Genomic DNA, 27,607 nt, shown 5'->3' on the forward strand with positions numbered 1-27,607 from the left:
ATCAGAAAGCTGCCCATCTCAAGCGGTGATTGGGAGCTTTCTGTTAGAACTGTGCCTCTCCCGACATAGTTACCAGCGGCTATTTGCATTAATGCATGCAAATATGTGGCTGGTCGGCACCGAGGCCCACTGCCGAGAGGCCGCACACATGCGTGCACTCGGCGCCAAGAGGCTAAAGGTATTTCCCTCCATTTTCCAACTCCCCACTTTATGTCAGTGGGAGAATAAGTGAGAAAACATCTTTCTAGCTGGGGTAAAGACAGCAATGAAAATCTTTGTAGAGTTTCTAACCCTTGTTCACCTTATCCAAAACTAAGAATCCGTTTTGTTGGTTTAAGTGATTGCATATCTATTTGCTGTTTGGAGAAAGCAGACTGGGTAAAATCACACTGACATAATGTTCAAATTCACACATAAATCCTAATGTTGCTTATATGACAAATAGTAAGTTTCGAGTTTACAGCACACTTTCTGATATGGACTGATTCAGGCAGAGGAATGTGCTATTCTGGATAACATACTGTATATCTGGTGTAGTATCCATTTATCAGATGTTCATGAACCATTAAGCTAAAAACACAGAAGGGGAGATTGACTAAAACTGGATCGCCCAGAATCTGGTGTAGCTGTGCATGCTAGCCAATAAGCTTCTAACTTTAGCTTGTTCAAATAAGCTTTGACAATAAAACCTGGAAACTGAATGGTTTCTATGCACAGCTGCTCCAGATTTTGGCTTCTCCAGATTTTGGCCGCTCCAGTTTTACTAAATCCCTCCTAATGTGCCTTACATGAAAGAACCATATTGTATAAGGTGCCTGTGCTTACTAATAAAATGTTCCCCGATGTGTTGTAGATGCAGTATTGATAAAGGAACATTGTTTGATATTTTCTGCTTATGTCCATTTCTGCAAAACTATTGTAAAGATATAAATAGGTTGATTACCAAACTTATAAGGATGACCTTAAGTGATGCTAGTTGGCCTTCCTTCTCCATTTTAATCCACTCCCTAAAATGTTAATAGAATTCCCTCCTCATACATCTCCTAAATGCAGCCAGAAACTAGGTGGAAAAATAACAAGCCCAGTCTATACTGCCAACTCTGCAGGGACATAGCAGGTCAGATTATTCATAAACTCATATTGCATAAGTCTTATATTTTCCTAAACAGTATACGGTAGTCTATTTTGAATAAGCAATTATGATCTATTAAACAGCTATTAGCATATGAATTTGATGGCCTATGTGCTTTGCCTTCCTCATAACTCACAATTACTGGAACTATAGCAAAACTGCTTTAAAGTGTATCTAAACCCAAGAACAAAAATGTTATATATTGCAGCAAACCAGCCCTTGATGTGGTGGCTTCATTGGCTTTACTTTTTATGTCTTTGTTCCCTTTATATTAATCTGTTGATCCTGACAATAACACACTTCCTGTTCGGTTAATCCTGCCAGTAACACATGAACTGTCATCCTGGATACACTCACTGTAGTTTGTCTGTGGAGGAGCTGAGTTGCCACCCTAGGACCACCCTGGGACTCCTATTCTTTTTTTTTTTTTCCATTCAATACATTTTTTTTGAGTTTTACATAAGAAAATAAAGACAAAACAGATAAAACAAAAGATTGAAATATTCAACAGGTTCCAATGCATGTACACACTCATATAGTAAGAGCAACAGATGAATGGTGCAATAGCAGACAATCAGAATTATCAGGAATATCAGAAAGTATTCAAAGTATCACAGGTTATACAATGGGATGTCATATGGCAGGAAGGTGGCACAACGTAGTATAATAAAGATAAAGTATATATCCCTGCTTGGATGTAGTATGGGGGCGAGAGGCCCATCCACCCCGGACCTAGAACCCTAAGGAACAATGTCGCCAGGTCAGGTTTGAGGGAGCCACCCCCCCCCCCACACTCCTATTCTCATCTCCATAACAGAGGGGAAGTGTTCTTTAGTCTTAAAATACTTCATGATAATATTGTTATTTGATTTCTGACACATGGAATAATACTCAGTCAGATACTGGTTATTTGTAGATTTTATTTATTCAAATTCTTTGGTCTCTTTTTATCTACTTAGAATATCCGCGGTGCATGCTTGTTATCCTACTGTTTGTCCAACGAGTGTCCAGAGGAGAAAAAGTCTTTCTATTTTTTGGAGGCAAAAGAGTCTTTTGAAATTGGTCTCCTTACCAAAAAAAAAGGAGACCAAGTAACAAGTAAGCAGGAGCTTCACAGCTTTGTCAAGTCAGCATTTTGTCTTGCAAATGTGCACAAGTGGCTTAATCGTGAAGCTGGACAAAATGAAATTGTGAATCAACTTTGTAAAGACGCCATGGAAAAACTGGCAATATATAATATGTCATCAGACAAACGTGACAAAGGAGTCTTGGCTAGTGATGTCATGTGTCTTGTAACTGCTATTAAAGAACATTTAGAAGTACAACCATTCCCAAACTCAGACAAGCAATCTTTTGTACCTGACAGTTACAGAGACTGCATTAAAAAGAATATTGTCATTGGAAAGGTCAGCTTCCAAAAACTGTTGGATATGCATTCTCAACATCATAGCTCAGTGTGCCAAGTGTTTGATGTTGCTTGCAGAAACCACACCACAGAAGAGGATGTGAAATCAGGAGCTTGTATAACTGCCTTGAAGACTACTGACACCATCAGTACTGCAGACAGCTCCCCAAGCCAAACAACTAGTGATCAACTAAGTGACCAGTCGGTAAGAAGAAGAAAGCTTGTACATTCTGATGCTGTGAGTCATTCTTTTGATGAAGAAAGAAGGCAACGATTAAGTCGTTCACATAGTGGTAGTCAGGGCTCCAGTTTGTCAAATTCTTCTTTTAGCTGGGAATGCATACCAGAGCAGAATGAAAAGGAGCCTAAAGTTTCTAATAGTGAGGGTGATCAAATTGTGAGTCTCAGTTCATCCTCTACTTCCAGTAATGTTCCTGGTGAAAAACAATGTGATGCTGACCTTCGTTTTCAGGGTCTTTCCCTTCAGGATTGTGCCACTGATCCCCAGAATCACCCAGTAGAAAACAAATCTAGTCAAATAAGTCTCAACAATGTCGCTGCTGGAAATAAGTGTTTAGAAAAATCAACCCTCAGTAGCCATGTCTCTAGAAACTCCTCTGCTGAAAGGTCTACATATTCAGATGATGAATCTTTTGAGTTTGTTGACCTTTCTGTTGGTGCGGAAACCAACAAACCAACCAATGTCACAGAGAATCAACAAATGTTTAAGTCTAATGGGGTATCTGCAGGAGGTACTTCAGGGCCAAATATTTATTTTGATATTGACCTAAAAGGTGAAACACAAGATACTGCAGATGATGGAATACAAAAGCATGTGATGGTTCTTCCAAGTCCATCAGGTGTTATTACGGGGCCAAATATTTATTCTAAAGTTGACATGGAAGGTGAAACACAAGAAACTACAGATGATGCACCCTGTGGAATACAAAAGACTATGATTGTACTTCCAGGTCCTTCAGGTGTTATTACAGGGCCAAATATTTATTCTGGAATTGACTTGAAAGGTGAAACACAAGATACTACAGATGATGCACCCTATGGAAATCAAAAGACTATAATTGTACCTCCAGGTCCATCAGGTGATAATATAAGGTCATGGATTAATTTGGGAATAGACTTACAAGGTGAAACAGAAGATACTACACATGATCCACCACCTGTAATACAAAAGGCCATAACAGTATCCCCTGTCCCATCAAGTATTAATGAAAAGGCAAGGATTCACTCTGGCATTGACCAAAAAGGTGAAACTCAAGATACTGCAGATGATCTACCCAGTGTAATACACTCTTCTATGCAAAGTCAAGCTAGTCATTCAGTTGATAAATTAAGACAAGTGTTGCTTGGTGAAATTGATGTAGAAGGTGAAACAAAGGATACTACTGATGATCCATCATTTGGAATTCATGAACCTGTTCATGCAGTATCATCGAATGCTGATGGCAAACAGAGGGTACTGTATGAAACTGACTTAAAAGAGAAAACAAAAGATTCAACGCAGGTATCAGACCATGTTGCAAGACATAGGTTAATTTTTGGAATTGACTTAGAAGATGAAACAAATATTGCTACAGATGAAGTATCTATTGATATCCAAAATTCGGATTTGTTGCCCTCAGGTCAGTCTACTTTTACCCACAAATCTTCAGCTTCCTCTTTTGAAGGCAAGGCATTAGCTACAGAAGACAAATTGGAAATGCAATTCCTTGCCCGTCAGTGGTCTGTAGAAAGTTCAGCTGACAAAACACCTTTAAGTCAGCAAAACAGTCTAAACAGTTCACTCACGTCTTCTGGAAAAAGCAAGGTGAAAGAGGATGTGGACAGTAAGGCCAATATCAGCTTCAATAGCAGCCACGACTCTAGCTCTTGGTACAAAGTTAGTCCATTTTCAGGTAGTCTTTCCGGGTCACATTCACCACTAAATTCAAGTGTAAGCTCTTTTGTTATCCTGCAAGCTCAACATAAAGAGCAGGTACTCCAGGCCCGTTCCTTAGACGTCAATGATTATGAAAGACTCCTATCTGGTGTAAGTCATGAATGGCTGCTGAAGAGACTGGAACATACAGGAGTTTTTAACTTCAAGCATGTTCAAAAAACATACAGTAAGTATATTTATTTTATGTTCTTTTCATATTTTATATTGATAGCATTTACTTTTCTATATAAATGAAAAAGTAAAGTGAAAACACTCCTTATAGTAAACACATTTGAATGACCTTATATGATATTCTTTCTGTTACTAGATTATTGTATTATTATATCAGTTCTATATTTCTCCAGCAAGCAAACTACATTAACTTGATGTCAAACTACAATTTAGAAAACTAGAGTAACTTCAAACTGCTTGTGATTTATACATTTTGTACACAGTGTTACAATGTTGTACTTGATCCTCTATCCATAATCTAACCAATTGGGCCTAATATACTGATTGATATTGTGTTTGCTATGAAGATATCTATGTTTCTGATCGATATCCACTAAAAATGGGGAACTTTTAATACATCTGTTTTTTTTTTGTTAATAATTATGTTTGTTTACCTGAGGGTTTCCATCAAAAATCTCAGAGCTTCTTACTACTTGATAGCTCAGGCTCCTACAAATAGCAACATTTCATTCTACCAGCAAACATTGTATAGCTTTTTTGTTTTTGCAAGGTCTGTCAATGCAACTGTGTTGATAATGTCTGTGCATACAAGAAGAGCACTTCTGATATAAAATTTCTAATAGTGAACTATTTTAACCACTTTAGGGCCGGAGGATTTTTCTGCTTTACGTCCAGGCCACTTTTTGCGATTCGGCACTGTGCGACTTTAACTGACAATTGCGCGGTCATGCCGTACCCAAACTAAATTTACGTCCTTTTTTTCCCACAAACAGAGCTTTCTTTTTGTGGTATTTGATCACCTCTGCGCTTTTCTTTTTTTGCGATATTAATAAAAAAATGCGACAATTTTGAAAAAAATAGCAATATTTTTCTACTTTGACAGTTAGAAAATATCCAATATGTAACATTTTTTGTCATATATTTAGGCCAAAATGTATTTAGCTACATGTCTTTGACAAAAACGTTCTCAATGAGCGTATTTTTAACCACTTTAAGACCGGAAGATTTTACCCCATTCCTGACCAGGCCATATTTTGCGATTCGGCACTGCGTTACTTTAACGGACAATTGCGCGGTCGTGCGACGCTGTACCCAAATTATTTTTCCCCCAAAAATAGAGCTTTCTTTTGGTGGTATTTGATCACCTGTGCGATTTTTACTTTTTGCGCTATAAACAAAAAAAGAGCGACAATTTTGAAAAAATAATATTTTTAACAATTTTTTATATGAAATTCCCCCCAAAAAAATGTAAAAATCTAAATTTTTTAACATTTTAGGCCAATTTGTTTTCTGCTACATATGTTTGGTAAAAAAAAATCGCAATAAGCGTATTTTGATTGGTTTACGCAAAAGTCATCACAGCTACTAACTACGGGAAATTTATGTCATTTTTATTGTCTTTTTTTAAGTAGTAATGGCGGCGATCTGCGATTTTTTTTTTTTCGGGACTGCGACATTGCAAAGGACAGAGCGGACCCCTAACTGACATTTTTGACACTTTTAGGGGTACCAGTGACATTACTACAGTAATCAGTGCTATAAATATGCACTGTTACTGTAAAAATGACACTGGCAGGGAAGGGGTTAACTTTTATTGGGGATCAAGGGGTTAATGTATGCCTGGTGCTTACTGACGTGTGTGGGGGGAGGGGACTGTGTGACACAGGCACAGATCGCAGGTTCAGCCTAGCTGAATCCTGTAATCTGTGACTGTCTGTCACATAGGAGATCCGCCCGCTTTGTTTATACAAGCGGGCGGATCTCCTCACTCGATCCCCGACGATCGGGGAAGAACGGCTATGATCACCGGCTCTCCTCCCCTGGCCCGACTCCCGCTGTGTCTGAATACAGCGGGAGCGAGCCTCCAGCGGCACACGCGCGCCCCGCCCACAAGGGGAGGAGTCCACCGACGTAGACCTACGTCGCTGGACGATAACGAGCCACTTTTCCGCAGTACGCTCAATGTGAGCGGTCGGCAAGTGGTTAAAATCAAAATATGTTTTTCTTATGTTTGGATAGGGTAAGGAAGTGTTGAAACCATTGGTATGTTTTTGTCATTTACTTTGATTAAAACTGAATTCCAGGTATGACCTTATTTGCATACTTACATCAGCTTGGACCAATGTAAGTATGAATGCCTCATACCTGAGGAGCTGCTATGGAAGTTGCATATCAATGTACAATGAAGTAGTCAGTGCTACTATAGTAACTGGCAAGATCTTCTGGTCCAGGGACAAGTGGCATTGCTTGGCAATACCGCTATTCACAAAATGCCATGTATGTTTTAGTGAATACAACCCCACCTCCACAATCTGAAAACGGCTCATCCAATCAGTGCCAAGTAAGTGACCCCCTCAGGTGCATAACACCAACTACTACCTCACACATCACATATGCATATTTGTATTGGTGCAAGCTAGACCAATGTAAGTATGCAATTAATATCATACCCAGAGTTCAGATTTAACTCTTTTTATTTATCCTGGTAATTAGCAGAACAGAGAGTGAAGGCTAGTCCAAAGGTTTACAGTTGTCACCAAAACAGGAAGATAAAGGATATCTCCCAATGGTGACCATTGTTTGGTGGCGAATGCCTCCAACGTCCTGTTTTAGGAATCAAAATTAAATATATCCAATGGGGCACAGAAAAAAATAAGTGATGTGGGTTTAAATCATTCCCTACTCTTTCCAAAACTAAAATATATATATATTTTGACCTTAGGTATACTTTAAACTTTTCTGTTCAGGTTTAAGATTTTCTTAAAGTGGATGTAAACCCAATTCATGAAATTTGAGATAGGCACAAATATCTGTAGTGTTTACTTATCTCTGTCCAAAGCCCTAAGTCCCGTGTGTTCCTGCTGTTTTGTTCCTCTGTTATCAGTATGATAACTTCTGACAAGCTCTTTGACAACCGAGATAAAACCAGCCTGACATTTGTGTCAAGATGGGTGCTATAAATAGATTAGCAGAAAGTTTGTCTTGTCACAGCACAGCTCTGCACATTCCTTCCTTCTTCTGCCTATGTGGAGGGGGGGGGGGGTGCCTTTCCTCCAATCAGTTGTCACACAGTGTATACCAAGACTACACTCCCACTGCTGAATAAGGAAGTAAAAATTATAACACAATGTTAGAATTCTAAAGAATATAGCAAGCTGAGGAGAGCACATATACAAGTAAAACTTATGTAGGGAGATTTTTTTCATCCCTGTGTATCATCTGAGGCTGTTCACTTCACTGGGTATAGGAGAGGATTTACGTCCACTTTATTCATCTTTCCACTGACCTAAAGGTGCATTGTGGCCAAATCTGTTAAATACATGGCTTTCTATGCTTAGTTCAAGAAACTGGATATTAATGTGTAATGGACACTTTGACCCTCTGTCCAGCTACATCAACTCTATTTTTTACAGTTAACCTAGGGCTTGCTGGCCATATAATTTTTTTGCTCAAAATAAAAATATCAGCGCAAACTATTAAATACTAAATTAATGAATAATAGGTTGATAAAATGCAACAAAAAGCTGCTGTACCAACTGTGCTTACCACTGCAAAGTAATCACATTTTTAAAACAAAACGGTACAGCGCTAATTGAATTAAATCAATTGAAACTGGCCACAAAAAGTATATAAAAGTGACTCTGTGTCAAACACCTACTGAGGAAGTCTAGCATCTTGTGACCAATGACGTAATGCGTATAGGGGGAGGAGACTTCACAAGCGACCAGGAAGCCGGCAGCCAGCTCGGATCTTTACTAAGACAAGCGTTTTACTTGCACTATTTAGTGCCATACCATGTGAGTTTTTTATTCAGCTAAATCCCAATAAATTGTGTTTAAACGAACAGCATTAGATTCTGTTGCTTCTTTGTCTTTCCTTCATGTTAAAACGAACCTATGATGGGAGCGCTGATATGAATGATTCGTCTTAGTCATTAAGCTACGTTGATCTCACGGGCTTGAAAAAGAAAGATCTTTTACTGCTGCTTGTTTGACCTAGTGATAATACACAGGTCTTATTTTCAGGTGAGAGGCCAATTGTTTTGGTGGTGGTGGTGGAAGCAGACACCTCTCTCAAGCACCTATCAAGCACCTTCTCATACGTTAATTGCACAATTTATATGGACTGTTTATTAATTCTATTTTATGTATATGTATTTATTGTGATTGCGATTGGCACTATGTCACTTTAATATTGTTTTTCAAGCACCTACGTTGTGAGGATTACACGTAATATGCACCTTTGACACACAGTCACTTTTATATACTGTACTTTTTATGGCCGGTTTCAATTGACTTAATTCAATTAGCGCTGTACAGTTTTGTTTTAAAATATACATTTTTTGTAAAGTGGTGCCACCTATTTTTAATACTTTTGATAATAATAAATGAGAGACAAGTTTTATTTTTCAGTAACTATTTCATATCAACTGTGAATATCATTTACAATAGGGATCGACGGATTATCGGCAAGGCCGATATATCGAGGGCCGATATGCACTTTCTCCGATATATCGGTATTGGCCCCGGGACTGACCGATATTTTCATGACATCATTCTGCCTTTTTAGGCCACCTCCCTCACCTTGAACAGCCTCGTTTGGAGTCGGGACTAGTCTCTCAGGAGTGTATCACAGCCAGCCAGCCACCCACAGCCACAGGCCCTGTACCAGCCAGCCAGCCAGCCACAGGCACTGTACCAGCGAGCCAGCCGGCCACCCACAGGCCCTGTAACAGCCAGCCACCCACAGGCCCTGTAACAGCCAGCCACCCACAGGCCCTGTGCCAGCCAGCCACAGGCCCTGTACCAGCCAGCCACAGGCCCTGTACCAGCCAGCCAGCCACCCACAGGCCCTGTACCAGCCAGCCACCCACATCCCCTGTGCCAGCCAGCCACCCACCACAGGGTGCCAGACAGCCAGCCACCCACCACAGGGTGCCAGCCAGCCAGCCAGTCACCCACCACAGGGTGCCAGACAGCCAGCCACCACAGGGTGCCAGACAGCCAGCCACCCACCACAGCATGCCAGACAGCCAGCCACCCACCACAGGGTGCCAGCCAGCCAGCCACCCACCACAGGGTGCCAGACAGCCAGCTATCCACCACAGGGTGCCAGACAGCTAGACACCCACCACAGGGTGCCAGCCAGCCAGCCATCCACCACGCGGTGCCAGCAAGCCAGCCACCCACCACAGGGTGCCAGACAGCTAGCCACCCACCACAGGGTTCCAGCAAGCCAGTCATTAAGCATTAAACAAAAATTAACGTGTTCAGTACCAGATTTGTGTCAAAAATTGTCTTTATTTTTCAAGACTTTAAATGTACAAAATATCAGCCCGTATCCACCGATACCGATATGGGATGGCCAAAATATCGGTATTGGTATCGGTATCCGCAATGAAAAACTGATATCGGTCGATCCCTAATTTACAATATATTGGAAACTATTCATTTTTTCACTACAGCAAAGCTAGCCTTATTGTTAGAACTCACTTAAAAAAAATGATGTACATATGTACAGTATAATAGACTGTTATAACATTTTTATTTCAAGGACACCTTTCCAATGTACCAATACACCAATGTACCTTTCTGAAAATGATTGCAAAATATTGATACTTGGACAACCCCCCTTTAGCAAACTGCTTACTTACCTTAGTTGCAGAGATGCATTCTACTCTAGTGCTGGTGGCCTGGTGTGTCAGAGGAAAATCCTTTCAGAACTGTCTGTGTCTGAGGACTGGGTGACCATTGACTTGAATGGAGCCGTAGATTGGAAAAGCCAGCATACAGCCCTACTCAAATCTGTGAAGGCCACAGCCTTGTAACTAAGGTAAGTGAGCAGTTTAGGAGTGGGGGCTGTGCAGAGTGGGTTTAGCCACTTGCCGAACGTGACTGAGGAAAAGAAGCCATGTTACGTCAGAGGACTGTCTGGAAACGATCTCCCTATTCACATGTGAAAGTGCCCGGCTAATCACCAAGCCTCCAGCGCTGTCACATGAGGGAGAAGGGAAGTATATTTTTGCCCGTGGTAGCTAAACAGAGTGGCATAGGAGTGAAGGAAGGTGAACCTGCTATGGGTTACTTCACTTGACACTTTATAATTGATTGCTGTACTTTGTACTGCTTTGCTTTATTATACTGATCATTAAGGTGAATAGGGAAATCCAACTAAGGCTAGCTATACATTACACAATTTTCATGTATAATTTTCCTTTAGATTTACCAAAACAAGATAATATGAGGTTGAACCTAAACACATTCAATTTGTATGCAGTCAGGCAGGCCCTTGCACTACATAGCTGAAGGTAAATCCAAAGGAAATTGAATAAGAAAGTTGTATAATGTATGGCCAGCTGAAGATTTAAGGATGCTTTTGGAACTTTTCACCAAGACAAATATTTAGATACTTTTTTGTATATTCTTTTGTTCCGCTCTCCATAAGGCACAATGGGTTTTTTTTTACAGCCAAAGAACAGTACTATTGTCTACTTGAATTTGTGATAATCTGATCTTTAGTTCTTCTGACAAAATGGTAGAAAGGTCCCATTTATATCTTAGTCACAATTTAATAAGTAACAGCTGCTTTCAGTATTGTTTGAAGAAATGTTGAAAAGAGAGATTTCACACTGTCGGACCCCTGGGTAGACATATATCACTGATGTTTTGTAGTACTTGAAGCCAGGATCAGTGTTATAAATGTCATATATGCTATGCTAGGTACTGGTCTAGTAAGGAGGTCTCGTTCTCCAGGATGTGTATGTTTATCTATTTATCTGATAAAAAAAAAAAAAAAAGTGGCAGCTATATCTTATAGTTCATTCAACGCACCTAATAAAAATGAATGAAAGGGATCAGACATAGTCTAAATTTAGTAACTGGTATAATTAGGTGTAATCTTTATTGTGTTATATACATTACAAAATATATGTAAATATATCAAATATTTTACTTTTTCAACACTTGAATAGTAATCCAACAACAAAAAAACTACAACTGTTTTAGTTACACAATTAGTAGAAAAAAATAATTTATACTAATCACATATTTTTTCACATTTATTATTATTCATTGTTCATAGCTCATTGTAAGAATGAACATCAAAGTTAACAGTTCTTTTTGGCCCAGCCAGAAATGTCAGTCTGCACAAGCTGATTAACAGTTACATCATTTATTAACATGTATCTAAGGCCATTTTTTTTATAGAAGTAGGAAAAGTCTTTCTTTTCTCTTACGAAAATTCTCAGAACATTTGAATGTCATCCAAAAGATTTTGTTTGCTTTAACATTTAATTTTGGAATGAATGGATTTACTGAACAAAAACCACATACTGATGGAAATCTGTTCATTCAAGAAAAATTTTCCATCCTGTTCTCTGAATTTTCTCTTCACTGCAGTTATAAACAAACGTTGATTTCCACCCCACTGATGATTATAAAAATAAATGTACTTTAGTAGAACATTCTTTTCCTTTGAATTTTCATTTGATATTCTACCCATCTATGGCCAACTTAGAACATCAATCAAGTATGGACCAGATTACTATGGGACTATGGGAACTATGGGTGATACCTGGCTGTAGGGGTAGGAGAAGAAATCAGAAGCTAGTATGTAACCTAGCTTTTCAGATGCTAACAATAATAGGTTTACCGCATTTTGGTGGGCTTTCCATTTCAGGTTTGCTGATAGTTCCACTGTGTTCAATAAATAAGTTAAGCTGAGGAATATAAGGCAAGTTTCCTTTCTGTCCCTCCTTTTCTGATAATGTATGCTGCAGTGATTAAAGGAGGAGAAACTGGAATCCTAAGCTTTTTCTTGAAAATGCTGCAAAGCTCAGTTGGTGTTAACCACTTAAGCCCTGGAGGATTTGGCTGCTCAAAGACCAGGGACTATTTTGCGATTAGGCACTGCGTGACTTTAACAGACAATTGCGCGGTCATGCGGTGCTGTACCCAAATTAAATTGATGTCCTTTTTTTTCCCACAAACAGAGCTTTCTTTTGGTGTTATTTGATCACCTGTGCTATTTTTACTTTTTTCGCTATAAACAAAAAAAGAGCGACAATTTTGGAAAATTAACAATATTTTTCACATTTTTTTATATGAATTTCCCCCCAAAAAATGTAAAAATCAAAATTTTTTACCATTTTAGGCCAATTTGTTTTCTGCTAAATATTTATGGTTAAAAAAATCGCAATAAGCGTATCTTGATCGGTGTGCGCAAAATTTTCTTGCGTTTACTAACTACGGGAAAGATTTATGTCATGTTTATTGTTTTTTTTTTTAACTAGTAATGGCGGTGATCTGCGATTTTTTTTGCGGGACTGCGACTTTGCAGCGGACAGATCGGACCCTTGACTGACATTTTTGACACTTTTGGGGTTACCAGTGACATTACTACAGTAATCAGTGCTATACATATGCACTGTTACTGTAAAAATGACACTGGCAGGGAAGGGGTTAACTTTATTAGACATCCAGGGGTTAAGTGTGTTCCTAGGGGCGTGCTTCTAACTGTTAAGGGGCGTGGCTTTTGATGTAACCACAGAGACATACGATCCTACATAGCAGGGTCGTATGATCTCTGCAGTTACACCAGGGAGAATGACAGGCGGCTTTGTTTACATTAGCCGCCTGCCTTTCTCCCTCTCCAGTGGGAATTCGCGAGTGACCAACGGACATCAGACCCGCCGGTCACTCGTGCTGGAATGGCAGTGAACGAGCGGGGACGGGAGCGCGCCTCCGGCGGCGCGCGCTCGTCCCCTATTGGCTCGCGGGTGAGTGATGTACCTATACGTCACTTTTCCCAGGGGGTGCTGACCGCTGCAGTATATGTACTTGCGGTGGTCGGCAAGTGGTTAAAAAAGGACTGGCAAAGAAAGTAAAGGTAGGGACCTGGAAAGAAACATAAAAAATATGCCCCTTCTACATTGTAGAATCGTCTGCTACAAGTGGTTCTAAAGGCAGACATTTTTTTATCTTATTGCATTCCATACATTAAGATAAAAAGTTGTGTCCAGCTGCCCCCCTCAGCCCCCTTAATACTTACCTGAGCCCTATCCCGATGCAGCGATGTTGCACGAGAGACTCAGCTGTCCGGATTCGCCCTCCTCATTGGCTAAGACAGCAGCGAAGCGCCATTGGTTCCCACTGCTGTCAATTAAATTCAGTGAGCCAATGAGAAAAGAGGGGGGCAGGCCCGCTGCTCTGTGTCTGAATAGACAGAAGGAGCTGTGGCTCGGCTCAGGTGCCCCCATAGCAAGCAGGAGGCAGGGGCCAGGACCACCAACGAAGAGGAGGATCTGGGCTGATCTGTGCAAAACCACTGCACAGAGCAGGTAATTATGACATGTTTGTTATTTTTAAAGGAGGAAAACAAGACTTTAGTATCACTTTAAGATAACTCACTCTAGCTATTTAATTTTATTTTAACAATTTTTATTGAGGCAGCATTGTACAACACATACATCATATAGATATGAAAAAGAAGAACTTGGTAATTGGGCAGACAAAAACCAGTGGCAATGGTAACCCTGTTCTACCAATATTTGTATTCTTGTAAATTGTATAGATTTCTTTTTTTTTTATTTACCTGTGTTGAGGCTACATACTACAGTAGCACACATCGTGTATACTGTACTGTATTTTGTGACTGGACATGGATTGTTCAGTGGATTTTAAATAAAGGACACATGCTAGCAGGTCGAATCACCCACCAGCTTCTTTTATATCCTATGAATTTTTATAGTGAAATCCATTGCACTAGGTTTGTCAACCTGCAATTGCTAGGGTTCTGGGTCCAGTTCTAACAAAGGATGCAGTATTCATGTTATCAGCATGGTGTTTGTGTGGGTTTTCTCCTAGAGCTATGGTTTTCCTATGCACATACTCGTGGGTTAACTGACTTTCAACCAAATTGGCCCTGGTGTATCTGTATGAGCGTAGAAGGGACATTAGATTTTAAGCCCCTTTTGCAACAGACACTAAAGGCAAATGGACTATACACTTTGCAAAATGCAGTCGCTCCAGAGCTTAGTAAATGAGGTGAAGCTTCACTTTGCAAAGAATACCCAATCGTGTGCAAGGAAAATAATAAAACAGCATTTTTGCTTGCACATGATTGGATAGTCAGCGGAGCTTCTGCTCATTAACTAAGCTCTGAAGCAACTGCACTTGCACAGTGCAATTGCACTTTGCAAATTGCACAGCCTATTTGCCTTTGGTAAATCAACCCCTTCATACTTTGTAAAATTATTTATTCATGTTGTGGTGCATTTTACAATATGGAAACTAGAGTTTAGCCCTGAGCTGTAGCAGATCTAGGGTCTCTGGTAGAAAAGATAAATAAGTGTTATTTAACCCTTTGGGTTTTCTCCGAAACTCATAAGTAGCTTTTAGGATGGATACAATTTGCTATGCGTGTGTATTATTATAAGGCTTAAGTGTGAAGGATCACTATAAAGCTGGCCATACACTCTGGTTTTTTTTCAGCCAGTGGGCTGACAGATTCCACCATTCACACAAACAAGTTAATCAACTTGTTCGAATTTTGTTGAGTTGGGACTTCCACACACTGATCAAAATGTGGTCATTCCCTGATGATATCTGTTCTCATCAGGCCTAATTTTATATATTATACAATAAACACCCTGTCTGGTTACTTTATGCAGATGCTTTGCTTTTGAAATTCTCAAAGAAATCTGAGCTGTGGACAGCCCAGGAAACTCTTGTGCACTTTGGAAAAGATCCTAAAAAAGAAGGAAAACATAGAAAGGCTTTCTGGATCTCTTTTCTACACCAGGAAGAAACTCTTGGAAGGTATTTATACATGTACACATATATAGTATTGTTGCGCTGTGTGAATATATACAAATATGAACCAATATCTCATATCAAGTGTTATTCCTTAAATGCAAATTATTGCAATCACCACAACTATGAACCTGTGAAAACAATTATAAAGTCCATATAAATTAAATGTCCACAAACGTTCAATAAAAATAAATTGTGTCCATCTTGTCCTTAAAACCCAATGGTGTGTAATTAGTGCATGGATCTTGCTTCAAGGATCTGATGGCAGTATTCCAATATGAGACTCCAATTCAGTCCTCCTTCCTGCTCTGTGTTAAAACTCAGCCAGAAAAAAACTTCAGAAGTGTAAGCACATGAGACATTAAAAAATACTGCTGGTATCGGCTCCAGACAGACATAGGTGACACAGGCCCTCCCTCCCCCCAATGTACGTTTCGTCTCAATAGACGTTGTCTCAATGTGTCATTAAGCATTTGTATTTTCATGCTTTTTTTAATGCAGCTGTGCATATTTGAAGTTTGGTTTTATGAAATTACATATATACCATTGATTTATATAAACTGAACAGATAGGGGTCGATTTACCAAAGGCAAATAGCCCCAAAGCTTAGTAAATTAGATAAAGCCTCACTTTACAAAGAATACCCAATCACATGCAAGGAAAACTAAAAAAAGAACAGCATTTTTTGCTTCCACATGATTGGATGATGAAAGTCAACAGAAATCTTCCTCGTTTACTAAGCTCTGGGGCAAATGCACTTGCAAAAATGAATAGGCTATTTGTATTTAGTAAATCAACTCCATAGTGTAATGGAAGTGGTGCCCCTGTAGCCAGCAAGGCTTTTGTGTTGTGCATAATAAAGTATAAAAGCTAATGAGACATTCAGGCTAAATAGTACATAAATAGTACATTGTGAACAGTACACTAACACACAGCAATCAATTCAAATTAGCTTAACTGAAGCCAAACCAATAAAAGATTGGTTAATAAAAAATGTATTGACTAAGCCAAATGGAATCTCCTTGGATAATGCTTTTTATAGGTAAGACCTGGTGCTGGACTTGGATATGCAAGACCTGGTAGCAATACCAAATGTGCTATCTGAATAAAATGTTTTTATTAGAACATATCTGCTTCATCACACTTCCTATTAATCTAAATTATGGGTATGAATGTACCATACACCATGAACAAAATGGCCAGCTTACCAGCTTACCAGATGCTACCTGTACCCTATATCACAAGAAAACACAATTGAATTAGGACAGGTGTTTTAATCTGGCTAATTTAGGTTTCTTTTTTAGAGCGCACAGCCAGCAGTGATACAGAAGTCCTATAGATAAGAAGTTGCTGAAGAGGTTGCCCATTGGGTGGCAGTGTGGGTAGCTTTGGAGAGGGATTTTGCACAGCACATAATGAAGTGGCAAACATTTTGCATTCCCATGCACAGGCATTGTGAAAGTTTGCTCGTTCTGCCTACTTGAGTTGCCTTTTAGCCACCTGTTCAATTAGTCTGTTATTCAAGCCAAGAAAATTTTACAAGTATCTAGATGTGTGCATATTCTACCTACCTGCAATTCAGCAGTTTCTTCACAACCAGTTTTTATTCCACTTAAAAAAATATATGCACAATACAATACATTCATTTATATGAACACATTATTATACACTATGCATATACTGTATACTAATTATTGATACAAATAGCACATTTGTCCAGAAAGCCTGATACAGTTTTTAGAGAATTTACTCCTAAACCCTGGGTTTCTATTGTAGGTATGTTGGGAAGGCTTATAAAACGCACAAGGAGCTGCTGTACCACTTCAACGACGTAGAGCGGCAGATGACTGCTCAGTATTATGTCACAGAATTCAACAAAAGACTCTATGAACAGAACATTCCCACTCAGATATTCTACATCCCTTCTTCTGTTCTGTTGGTAAGAAGCTATTGAAGGGAAACATACAATATGTGCACAAAGAGGTTCAATATAAAACGAAAAATAGAAGTGATTGCATCCACCTTTGTGTGCATGCATTTAGCTTACCATTTGAAGTAGTGACTCTGTGCATAATGGGCCATACACACTATAAGATTTACTGAAGACCTTTTCCTTTAGACTTACCAAAACCATATAATATAAGGTCAAACCTAAATTCTTTCAATTTGTATGCAATCTGGCAGGCCCTTGCACTACATAGAAAAGGTAAATCTGGAGGAAATCTACCAACAAAAGTTGGACAGTGTTTATCCAGCTTAAGAATGGCAAATTATTTTGGTTCTTGGATTGTTGGAGCCTCTTGGACACCTTCAGTATGAAAACGTTTTTTTGATGTTGCAGTCATTATGACCAAGATAGAAAATTGAGATATTTATTATTATAAGCTTTAGGGGATTTAGAAGGTGGATTGAAGGAGGTGTTTCAAATAGTGAAATCTCTGTCTATATGTTTATCTCAGAGCAGCTGTTATATATTTAGACCGATATGTCCCACTAACCATATTACTAGCCTAATGACTTGCCTGTCATTAGTATAAGGTCAAGTTAGAGAGTTTAACATTGTTTCAAAAACTGTAATTTTAAGCAGGATTCAGTTTGCCATATTAGGCCATGTTTATTGGCCTACCCAGGATGAAATAACTTCTGTGCATGCACACAGGAGTTAAAGCATCTTGGCACCACAGCATAGCGAGACTGTACACTGAGCTGCGCATGCAAAGACAAGAGGCCCACTTTAACTACAACTCCAATTCCAAAAAAGTTGGACTGCTGTGAAAGATTTACATAAAAACAGAATGCAATGATTTGCAAATCCTATAAACCCATATTTTATTCACAAATAGAAAATAGACAAATTGAATGGTTGGTACAAGGCTATGCCGAACCAGCCCAAAATCCCTTCCCCACTGAATTCATGAAAGAAACAACTATAGGTGTCCCTGGGGAATTTGAGTGGAAGGGCTGGAGATGGTAAGTGTAGTAATGAAAGGTATAGAAAAGAATATATAAAATTTCAACATTTATTGATTTATATTAAAATTCAACAAAATACAAAAAATAACATATTTAGACTTTAAAATAACATTCCATATACATATCCTGATAGGGATAATACATTAGGGGTTCATGAAGCAGGGGAGTGTATCCTCCAACATGTTTCGGAATTTTTGTTCATCTAATTCCTTCTTCAGGGAAGTTTATATACACATAACCGTGCATTCACCACCTGTGTATCTACGGATGTATAGAATGTAAGCAATATTATTTAGAACAAATACATGAGCATAGAGGCAAACAATATATCTTATCATCAATGAGGGATCCCCAAGTCCCATAAGGGTAGGGAATACCCATAATAGGTATGTGTCTGTATACACAAGTATATCCTTAAGAGTAAACAGTAACTATGAAGATATCAACTTACCCCTAGAGGGAGTATGGAGAAAAAAGCGTCCTTTTAGTTGTCTCCTCACAGAAGGTATACTGCAAAGGTGGCTGTTTGTATGGCAAAGGATACCTTATATTCATGCAGTCTGACTGTGCAGCTCTGTAGTTTGAATGTGCAACAAGTATATGGACTTGAGAGAATACAAGTCCCTCCACACGTTGTCAGGGTATTAATGTTAGTACCGGCGGTTCACTCAAATCCCCAATGGCCATATGCACATTGTGTTCACGAGGAGCACATAGGGCGGATGAGTCCACACCTATCAAAATGCACAAGTGGGGGAAGAAAATATTTAGCCATAATGACTGATTTCCCATATATAAAAGTGTGATTAGGAAAGGGGAATTTAAAATCCACATACCTTGTCAGAAATCCTATGTGAAATGCAGATAACCGATCTCTCTGTGGTGACCCAAAGGTACTGAGTCCCACTAAGCTTGAAGCATTTATATGCTCCACCTGAGAGTTCTTACCTGAATTAGGAGGAGTGTATACACCTGGTTGGATGATGAGGGGCGGGTAAAGAGCAGGTGGGTGGTTCTGAGCTAGTTGTCCCCATATGTTGGATTTCAAGTTTTCCTTTTATTAGGTGTCTCCACTGATGGTACATTATCCCTCTCTATCCTACCATTTCAAGCAGGAAGGGAGATCGAGAGGAAGAGGAAGGGCGTGGGTGACATCCAGGGCTGCGCTCCCCCGGTCTAAGCGGCGCCGAGGGCCGCCGCGTACCTGTGATGCGGCGGCATCCGGCGTAACATGACCGCCGGCACGTTGATGCGCAGCTCTCGCGAGATGATCGATGGATCTCGCAGACGGGGTGTCAGTGAAGGATACATGGCGTCCGGAGGCGCCATGATACCGACACCTCCCCTGGATCGCTGCGCGAACTACAGGCCCCAGCATGCATTGCAGGGGCCTGGGCGTGCCGTGGAACACCAATGGGAACAGGCCAAAGCGAGGAGGGAAGGCTGTATCAAGTGACATTTCAGCATAGCTGGTATGCCGTGGAGCATAAAAAGAAAAAGGAGATAAAGATACATAAACAATATGAATAATGTAAATGCATAGGGCTGCACAGTGAGCTGCATGAGAGGTACAGATTGTTTAATCATACCTATACGTGAGATAGGGATCCCTAATGATTGATGAGCAGACAGAGGCCCCTCTGCAGTGATATAAATAATATTAGATTTAATACATAAAGTAACAATATTGCATAATATTACATAATTATCGATTTCTTTGATTTCCAATTGTAACTGAGAACATCTTAGGCATATAATGCGACCATTTTAGCATGTATGATCATACAAATACATAAGCAGAGACATTTCATGAAAAATATATATTTTTATATATTTGATGACAAAACAAAAAACAAGAAATGGAAATAGGGAAGCAGAGATGGATACGAGAGAAGAGAATGTGTATTGGGATTCAAATATCTAGTATTTTATTTTATTTGACAGAATCTGGGTGTTACTCCAGAGAATTAGTATATTTTCCCACACATCTCTATTCCCAACCATTACAAGAGCTAAAGATTCCATTAAACATTTTCCTACACACCCCCTCCCCCCTCTCTCCCCTTTCCATCCATAAAAGGGGCTAGAGATCCCATTCAAAACCCCCTGAACTAAAGCCAGGGAGAAACGGCTTAAAATTGAAGGCTTCATTCAATCCCGGTGGAGAAGTGGCATTTAGGTCCGAAATCCAACGAAGCTCGCGCTGGAGGAGAAACTTGTTAAGATCTCCTCCGCGGGAGCTGGGGTGGATTCGATCCAAAGCCAAGAATTTTATATGTGGAACATTGGCACCATGTACCAAAGCTGAGTGTCTACCTAGCGGTACTTCTGGATCTTTCTTTTTAATACTTGCTATGTGTTGGCCAATACGTTTGCCGAATTTTTGGATAGTTTTGCCAATATAATCGCAGCCGCAATCACAAGACAGTAGATATACGACTGCCATAGTCTGGCAGTTCACATAATGTTTTGGACGAAAGTTTTTACCATTAGGCAGTATAACATTTTTCTTGGTGTTAATATATCGGCATTGGGCACATGACCCACAGGGGAATGTGCCCAAATGTGTACAAGGGTCCTTCCTTGACCGGCCCTTGTATTCACTACTAACAAGGGCATCCGACAAGGAAGGAGCTCGTTTAAATGTTATCTGCGGTGTTTCTGAGATAAAGGGACTGATTGACGAATCAGACATTAACACATGCCAGTACTTTTTTAAGATCTTTCTAACCTTATGGTGTCCTCGGGACTATTTTGTTATAACTCTCGTAGTAGTATCACTTGAGTCTTCAGCTTCTTTTTTGTTTTTGTATGAAAGAAGATCCCGACGGGATTGAGTTTTTGCCTTTTTAAAAGCTCGTTTCAAACATTTTGGGGTATATCCCCTTGCTGATAGCCTTTTCTGTATGATTTTAGCCTCTACATCAAACGCCTCCTCCGTGGTACATATTCGTCTAGCCCTCAAGTATTGAGAATATGGGATGGAGTCTACTAACGGCTTAGGGTGCGAGCTCGAGGCATGCAAGATAGTATTGCCTGAGGTTGATTTTCTAAAGAGCTCACAGTGTAGCATGTCATTATCCCCCCTGACTATCCTGAGATCAAGGAAAGTCACTGAGGAGGTGCTATGCTCAACCGTGAATTTTAGATTTAAATCATTACAATTGATGTAATCTATACACTCCAAAAGAAGGGAAGGAGGTCCATCCCATATCATAAGAATGTCATCGATGTAGCGGTACCACATAGGTATGTGGTCTGCATACATCGTGAATTCTTCAGATAGGAAGAGATTTCGCTCCCACTCCCCCAGGTACAGGTTGGCGTATGCCGGAGCACAGCAAGTGCCCATGGCAACGCCCTGTACCTGGAGGTAGTGGGAGCCAGCAAAACAAAAGACATTATGTCTTAGGATAAAGTCCAAGGCAGATAGAATGAAATTTTGAAATATTTCATCAATCTCATTGGTTCTCATCATGGCCTTCCGGATAACTGCCAGTCCCAGGGTATGGGGTATTGAGCTATAGAGTGATTCCACATCTATAGTAACTAAACTAGCATTTGGTGGTATGTGAATATTTTCTAGAATGCGTAGCATATGGATTATATCTTGGATGTATGATGGGAGGTCAGCTACCATGGGCCTAAGATGTTGGTCAATGAGCTTGCTGAGATTTTCGGTAATTGCCCCATTTCCTGATATAATGGGTCTTCCTGTAGGGTCTGATATGCTTTTATGGACTTTTGGGAGGGCATAGAAGGTGGGGATACGTGGGTGAGTGGTTCTCACGAAATCCCAAGTTGTTTTTGGGATGACGTTATTATAGTATGCTTACCCCCCTCTAGGGGTAAGTTGATATCTTCATAGTTACTGTTTACTCTTAAGGATATACTTGTGTATACAGACACATACCTATTATGGGTATTCCCTACCCTTATGGGACTTGGGGATCCCTCATTGATGATAAGATATATTGTTTGCCTCTATGCTCATGTATTTGTTCTAAATAATATTGCTTACATTCTATACATCCGTAGATACACAGGTGGTGAATGCACGGTTATGTGTATATAAACTTCCCTGAAGAAGGAATTAGATGAACAAAAATTCCGAAACATGTTGGAGGATACACTCCCCTGCTTCATGAACCCCTAATGTATTATCCCTATCAGGATATGTATATGGAATGTTATTTTAAAGTCTAAATATGTTATTTTTTGTATTTTGTTGAATTTTAATATAAATCAATAAATGTTGAAATTTTATATATTCTTTTCTATACCTTTCATTACTACACTTACCATCTCCAGCCCTTCCACTCAAATTCCCCAGGGACACCTATAGTTGTTTCTTTCACAAATAGAAAATAGAGAACATATCAAATGTTTAAACTGGGAAAACGTACCATTTTAAGTAATAATAAGGTCATTTTGAAATCGATGGCAGCAATATGTCTCAAAAGTTGGGGCAGGGCTATGTTTACCTTGGTGTAGCATCCCCTCTTCTTTTAACAACACTCTGTAAATGTCTGGGAACTGAGGAGACCAGTTGCTTTAGTTTTGGACGAGGAATGTTGTCCCATTTTTGCCTAATATTGGATTCTAACTGCTCCACAGTCCTAAGTCTTCTTTGTCATATTTTTCGTATTAAGTTGGGCTAAATATTTTCAGTTGGTAAAAAGGTCTGGACTGCAGGCAAGTGAGTGCAGCACCTGGACTCGTCTATTATGAAGTCATGCTGTTGCCCTAGATGCAGTATGTGATTTAGCATGTCCTCCTGAAATATGCAAGGTCTTTCCTGAAAAAGTCTGGTTGGGAGCATATGCTGCTCTAAAACCTGGATATATTTTTTTGCATTGCTGGTATCTTTCCAGATGTGCAAGCTGTCCATTCCATATACATGAATGCACCCCCATACCATCAGAGATGTGGGCTCTGATAAGCCGGCATGTCCCTCTTTAGTCTGGAGGATTTGTCTGAACCACAGAATATACCTCTATAAATAAGCTTTGGCCCAGAGAAGAAGGTGGCATTTTCTGGATCATGTTCAGATATGGCTTCTTCTTTGCATAGTAGAGCTTTAACTTGCATTATTGGATGGCACAGACAGTGATTTTTTGCAAGTATTCCTGAGCCCACACAGTGATGTCCATCACAATATCATGCATGTAAGCATAGGAGGAAACATACAGCCGCGGCGTCTTCCACTACACCACCACGGTATCGGCTTGATGATCGGTTATCATTATATGGCATTCTATTAGGTGCATGGATGCACCTAAGCTTGTGAGTGTAATTGATCATTTCCTTATTTAATAAAACCTTTTTAAAAGTTATAAGCACTATTGGAGGGTTTTTTCTTTTCACATATCACACTGATATTGTGTTTGACTGACTAAGGTGAGCACCCACTCACAAGGGGGTGCACAGTTGTTGTGTGATCTGTGACACTCTGGTCACTCACTCTCCTGGGAAAGCACTTACCACCCTTAGGTGGCCTGAGCACTTCATTAAGGACCTTTTTTTTTTTGCTATTTGCACTATTGCACAAAGACTATTATTTATACTTTTTTATTGCTACTCTGCATTTTCACCGTTCATTTGTAAATTTTAGATTTGATACGCATCTATATATTGATTATTTATCACTGGGATTGGCACACTGTAGTCCTTTTGGATATTTGTTCTGCACATTGCACTTTTATGGTTATTTACCCTGATTTTATTGAGAAAATATTGTGTTTTATATTATCATAGCATTATATGCACTTTTTTGAGTACTATTCATATGATTACATTTTACATTCACTAGTTATATATTTATTAATTTTGTTTGCTATCACTTCGATCTTACAGATATTGATTGCGCAACACCATTATTGCACTTGATTACCCTTCACACTTTTTATGAGAAGTGAGGTGTCTGCTGCACTAAATATCTGCTATAGGGAGGTTGCTCGCAGGAATCTCTGTTTACTCCAAGAATCTTGCTTAGAGATGAGTTGAGCACATTGAATAGTACATTTTTTGTCACAAGTGTTTGAAAAATGACAAGAGCTGCAAAATACTCACCTCTCGGCAAATAACATGGGGTGTCTACTTTCCGAAAAGGGGTCATTTGAGGGGTTTTGTGCTACCTTAGCATTTAATGGCCTCCAAAACTGTGATAGGTAGTGAGGAGTGAAATCAACAATTTACGCCCTTACAAAGTCTGAAGGCAGTGATTGGTTTTCGGGGTCCCGTACATAACTAGGCTCCCAAAACGTCTCACACATATGGTATCCATGTACTCAGGAGAAGCAGAAGAATGTATTTTGGGGTGTAATTCCACATATATCAATGGCATGTGTGAGAAATATATAATTTAGTGACAACTTTGTGTAAAAAATAAATACTGTAAATACATTTGAGGCTAATTATGAATTATTCCATGGACTCAACATGGCTCTCAGCAAATAGCTTGGGGTGTCTACTTTTCAAAAAGGATTCATTTGGGGGGTGTTTGAACTGTCCTGGCATTTTATGCCTAATGATGGGCATACATGCAATGTTCTACTTTTTTTCGTTCAGCCCCTGGGCTGCACGAAAAAAAAAGAACATGACAGATTCCTCTATTCACATCACTCCTCAAGGGGGCAGTGCTACATTTGGGGGCGTCATCCGGGATTCACCCCTGGGTTACCGCAACAATTGCTAATAGCAACGACCGTAAAATCTTGCAAAATAACGCTTTTTTTTGTGCTTGAGTGTCGGCAAAGAGAGTGATGTTGGCTCTACAGGGACTAGGGAGAGTGGGATGGAAGGTCAAGTTCACAATGATGGTTGCCAACGGCAACAGATTGACTTTTGTCAAGGAAACAATCTGTTCTTACAAGAAAAGTGCAGGAGAGTTGGTGAAGAGGAGATGCACCATATTGTACAAAAAGACTGTCTCTACTTTACAGTAATCGGTGCAAGTGTGGAGAAAGAAAGTGGTTACCCAGGACACAGGAATTGGTGGGTCGGGGGTCATGTTTCTACATTCACTATAAAGAAAAATGTTGACCGTGCAATTCATGACAGCGGGACAGTTTTCCTGAATAGTGTGGAGAGTGATATCTGTGCACATACTGCAAAGAAAAGTGATGACCGTGCAATTCATGACAGTGGGACAGTTTTTAAAAACCATATGGGAAGTTATGTCTGTACATGTGCTGTAAAGAAAAATGTTGGCCGTGCAGTGTTTGACAGCAGAACAATTTTCCAAAGCAGCAGGGGAGATCAGTTGGCTTGGCAAGATGGAAGTGAAACTGAAGCCCTGGTACAGAAAGTAATGATGTGTGTGGATTGGGGAACATGATCTGCCATGCAGTGATCTTCATGCTGGCTGAACAGAGTTGGAGCGGCAGTGAGGAGGTTACTGTACCATACGGGAAACACCTAACAGGAGGAGCCAGCTCTAATCTGGAGTTGTGGATGGAGTTGCAGCCCACAAGCTGCCAATCCAAACCGTGGAAGGGAATCAAGACATCACTTCCACATTCGGGTGTGGCTGAGAAGGAGACACGTGTGGAGGAGCAAGATGGCGGGTGCCAGAGTGAGCCAGAGCGCAGGGGCTATCCCACATGTTGGCGGAGTACCTGAATGATTGGAAGAGTCACCAGAGTTGCACCTGTGGAACACCAGAGTGCAGTTGGTGCCCAGGGGTGGACTGACACTGTGCAGCAGGAAGAACAATGAGCACCTTGGACTGGTATGTGGTCGGTGCTTGAATGTGTCTATGTGGCTGCAGGCCTGGAGTCCATGCCGACACTGTGGTGACCTAATTGTGCAGGCTGTGCAGAGTGACAGTCAGCCCAGAAAGCTGTGTGTGATGTGGGAGACGGGAGTCACTCGGGAAGTGCTGATGCCCATGAGGATCCCTGTAGGCAGAGGAAGGGCAGTGCTGTGAGCGCTACTGGAGCTGGGGCCAGGAGTGCAGACTTACACTGCCGTATGCCGGACCAGGGAGACTCACACCTCGGAGGTGAAGTGCCCCCAGGTGTTTCAGGCCGAGTCGCAGCTGGGAAAAGGGTCAGCTAAAGCTGCACAGGCAGAACAAGTTCCAATCAAGGCAGAGGGGTATCAATGGGCTCCCGGGAAGAGGGTCTCCAGCGTGACGAGTGAAGAGGAGGCCGGGGCCATTGATGTAGGGTCCCCCAGCTTTCAACATCAGTATGGATCCTTGGAGGAAGGGATAGATGTTTGGAAGTCGGAGGAGGAGACCGAGTGGGACTGGGGAATAAATGAGAGGAGCAGTTCAGCCAGTCCTAGCTTGCCTGATGAGGAGACAAGGGATTCGGTAGTACGCATGATGTGTGCCAGAAATTTGGGGTTCTGTGAGGCCTATACTACAAGGGTCCCAGACCTATCCCAACCACGTACCTATACCTGGGCTTGGGATTAAAACGAGGCCTATGCTAACCTCATCAGGAGAGAAGAGACCCTATATTCTCCACCTTGGAGAGGAAACAGGCATACCCTCTCCAGGTTCTCAAAATGTTAATGCTTCATTCAGAGGAAGGTGGCCCTGGAGTATGGGTACGATTACCCCTATGCTCCTCAGGGGATAATGCTGGAGATTAAGGCCAAGAGGAAAGAATGGTGCAACAATGCGATCTGGGAATTCCTGTACATTCCTAGACCATATCGGAACAAGGAGAAGCCTGATCTATGGGACACCTTTTGTTCTGTAAAAACAAATTGGAACTTGGGACGGGCTGTTTAAATAGACTGCATGGAGGTCCGTCGCCCAAATGGTCTTGGTCTGTCCGTGTAAAGGACACTGAGGGGAAAACTGTCCTGATCCCTCACCCAGACTATTACTGCTGAGGATGCAGGACTTCACCTTTGCAGAGTTACCGTGTTAAGGCTGGTTAGCCTAAGAATTTCCTTAAAGAAGAAGGGCTAGAAAGCCTGAGGTTACAGTTAAAGCTAAAATGCAAGGTTCAAGTTGTTGCTGTTATGGTCAAAGCCCTATTCCCAATACCCTTTTCCATTCTATCCTTGCAATAGGGATCGGGAAATCAACAGAACTGCTACCACTGGGTAGTATCACTAAGAGAGGGCCGACCCTTTAACTTTAAAAGAGTAGTTGCGCAGTTCTATTCTTCAGCTGCTACAGGATGTTGTTCTTACTG

General features: G+C 40.5%; 1 protein-coding gene across 1 annotated transcript in view; it reads left to right on the forward strand.

The window, feature by feature from the left end:
* Positions 1-27,607, forward strand: part of ALPK1 (alpha kinase 1) — a 214,730-nt gene that overhangs the window by 173,745 nt on the left and 13,378 nt on the right. The window contains exons 11-13 of the mRNA XM_082254294.1: positions 2,092-4,660; positions 15,335-15,482; positions 17,253-17,415. Coding sequence (XP_082110420.1) covers positions 2,092-4,660; positions 15,335-15,482; positions 17,253-17,415 — 2,880 coding nt within the window. The remainder of the gene's footprint in view (positions 1-2,091; positions 4,661-15,334; positions 15,483-17,252; positions 17,416-27,607) is intronic.

This window comes from Pelophylax lessonae (assembly GCF_965119305.1).
Source record: "Pelophylax lessonae genome assembly, chromosome: 1".
In the NCBI taxonomy this organism is placed as follows: domain Eukaryota; kingdom Metazoa; phylum Chordata; class Amphibia; order Anura; family Ranidae; genus Pelophylax; species Pelophylax lessonae.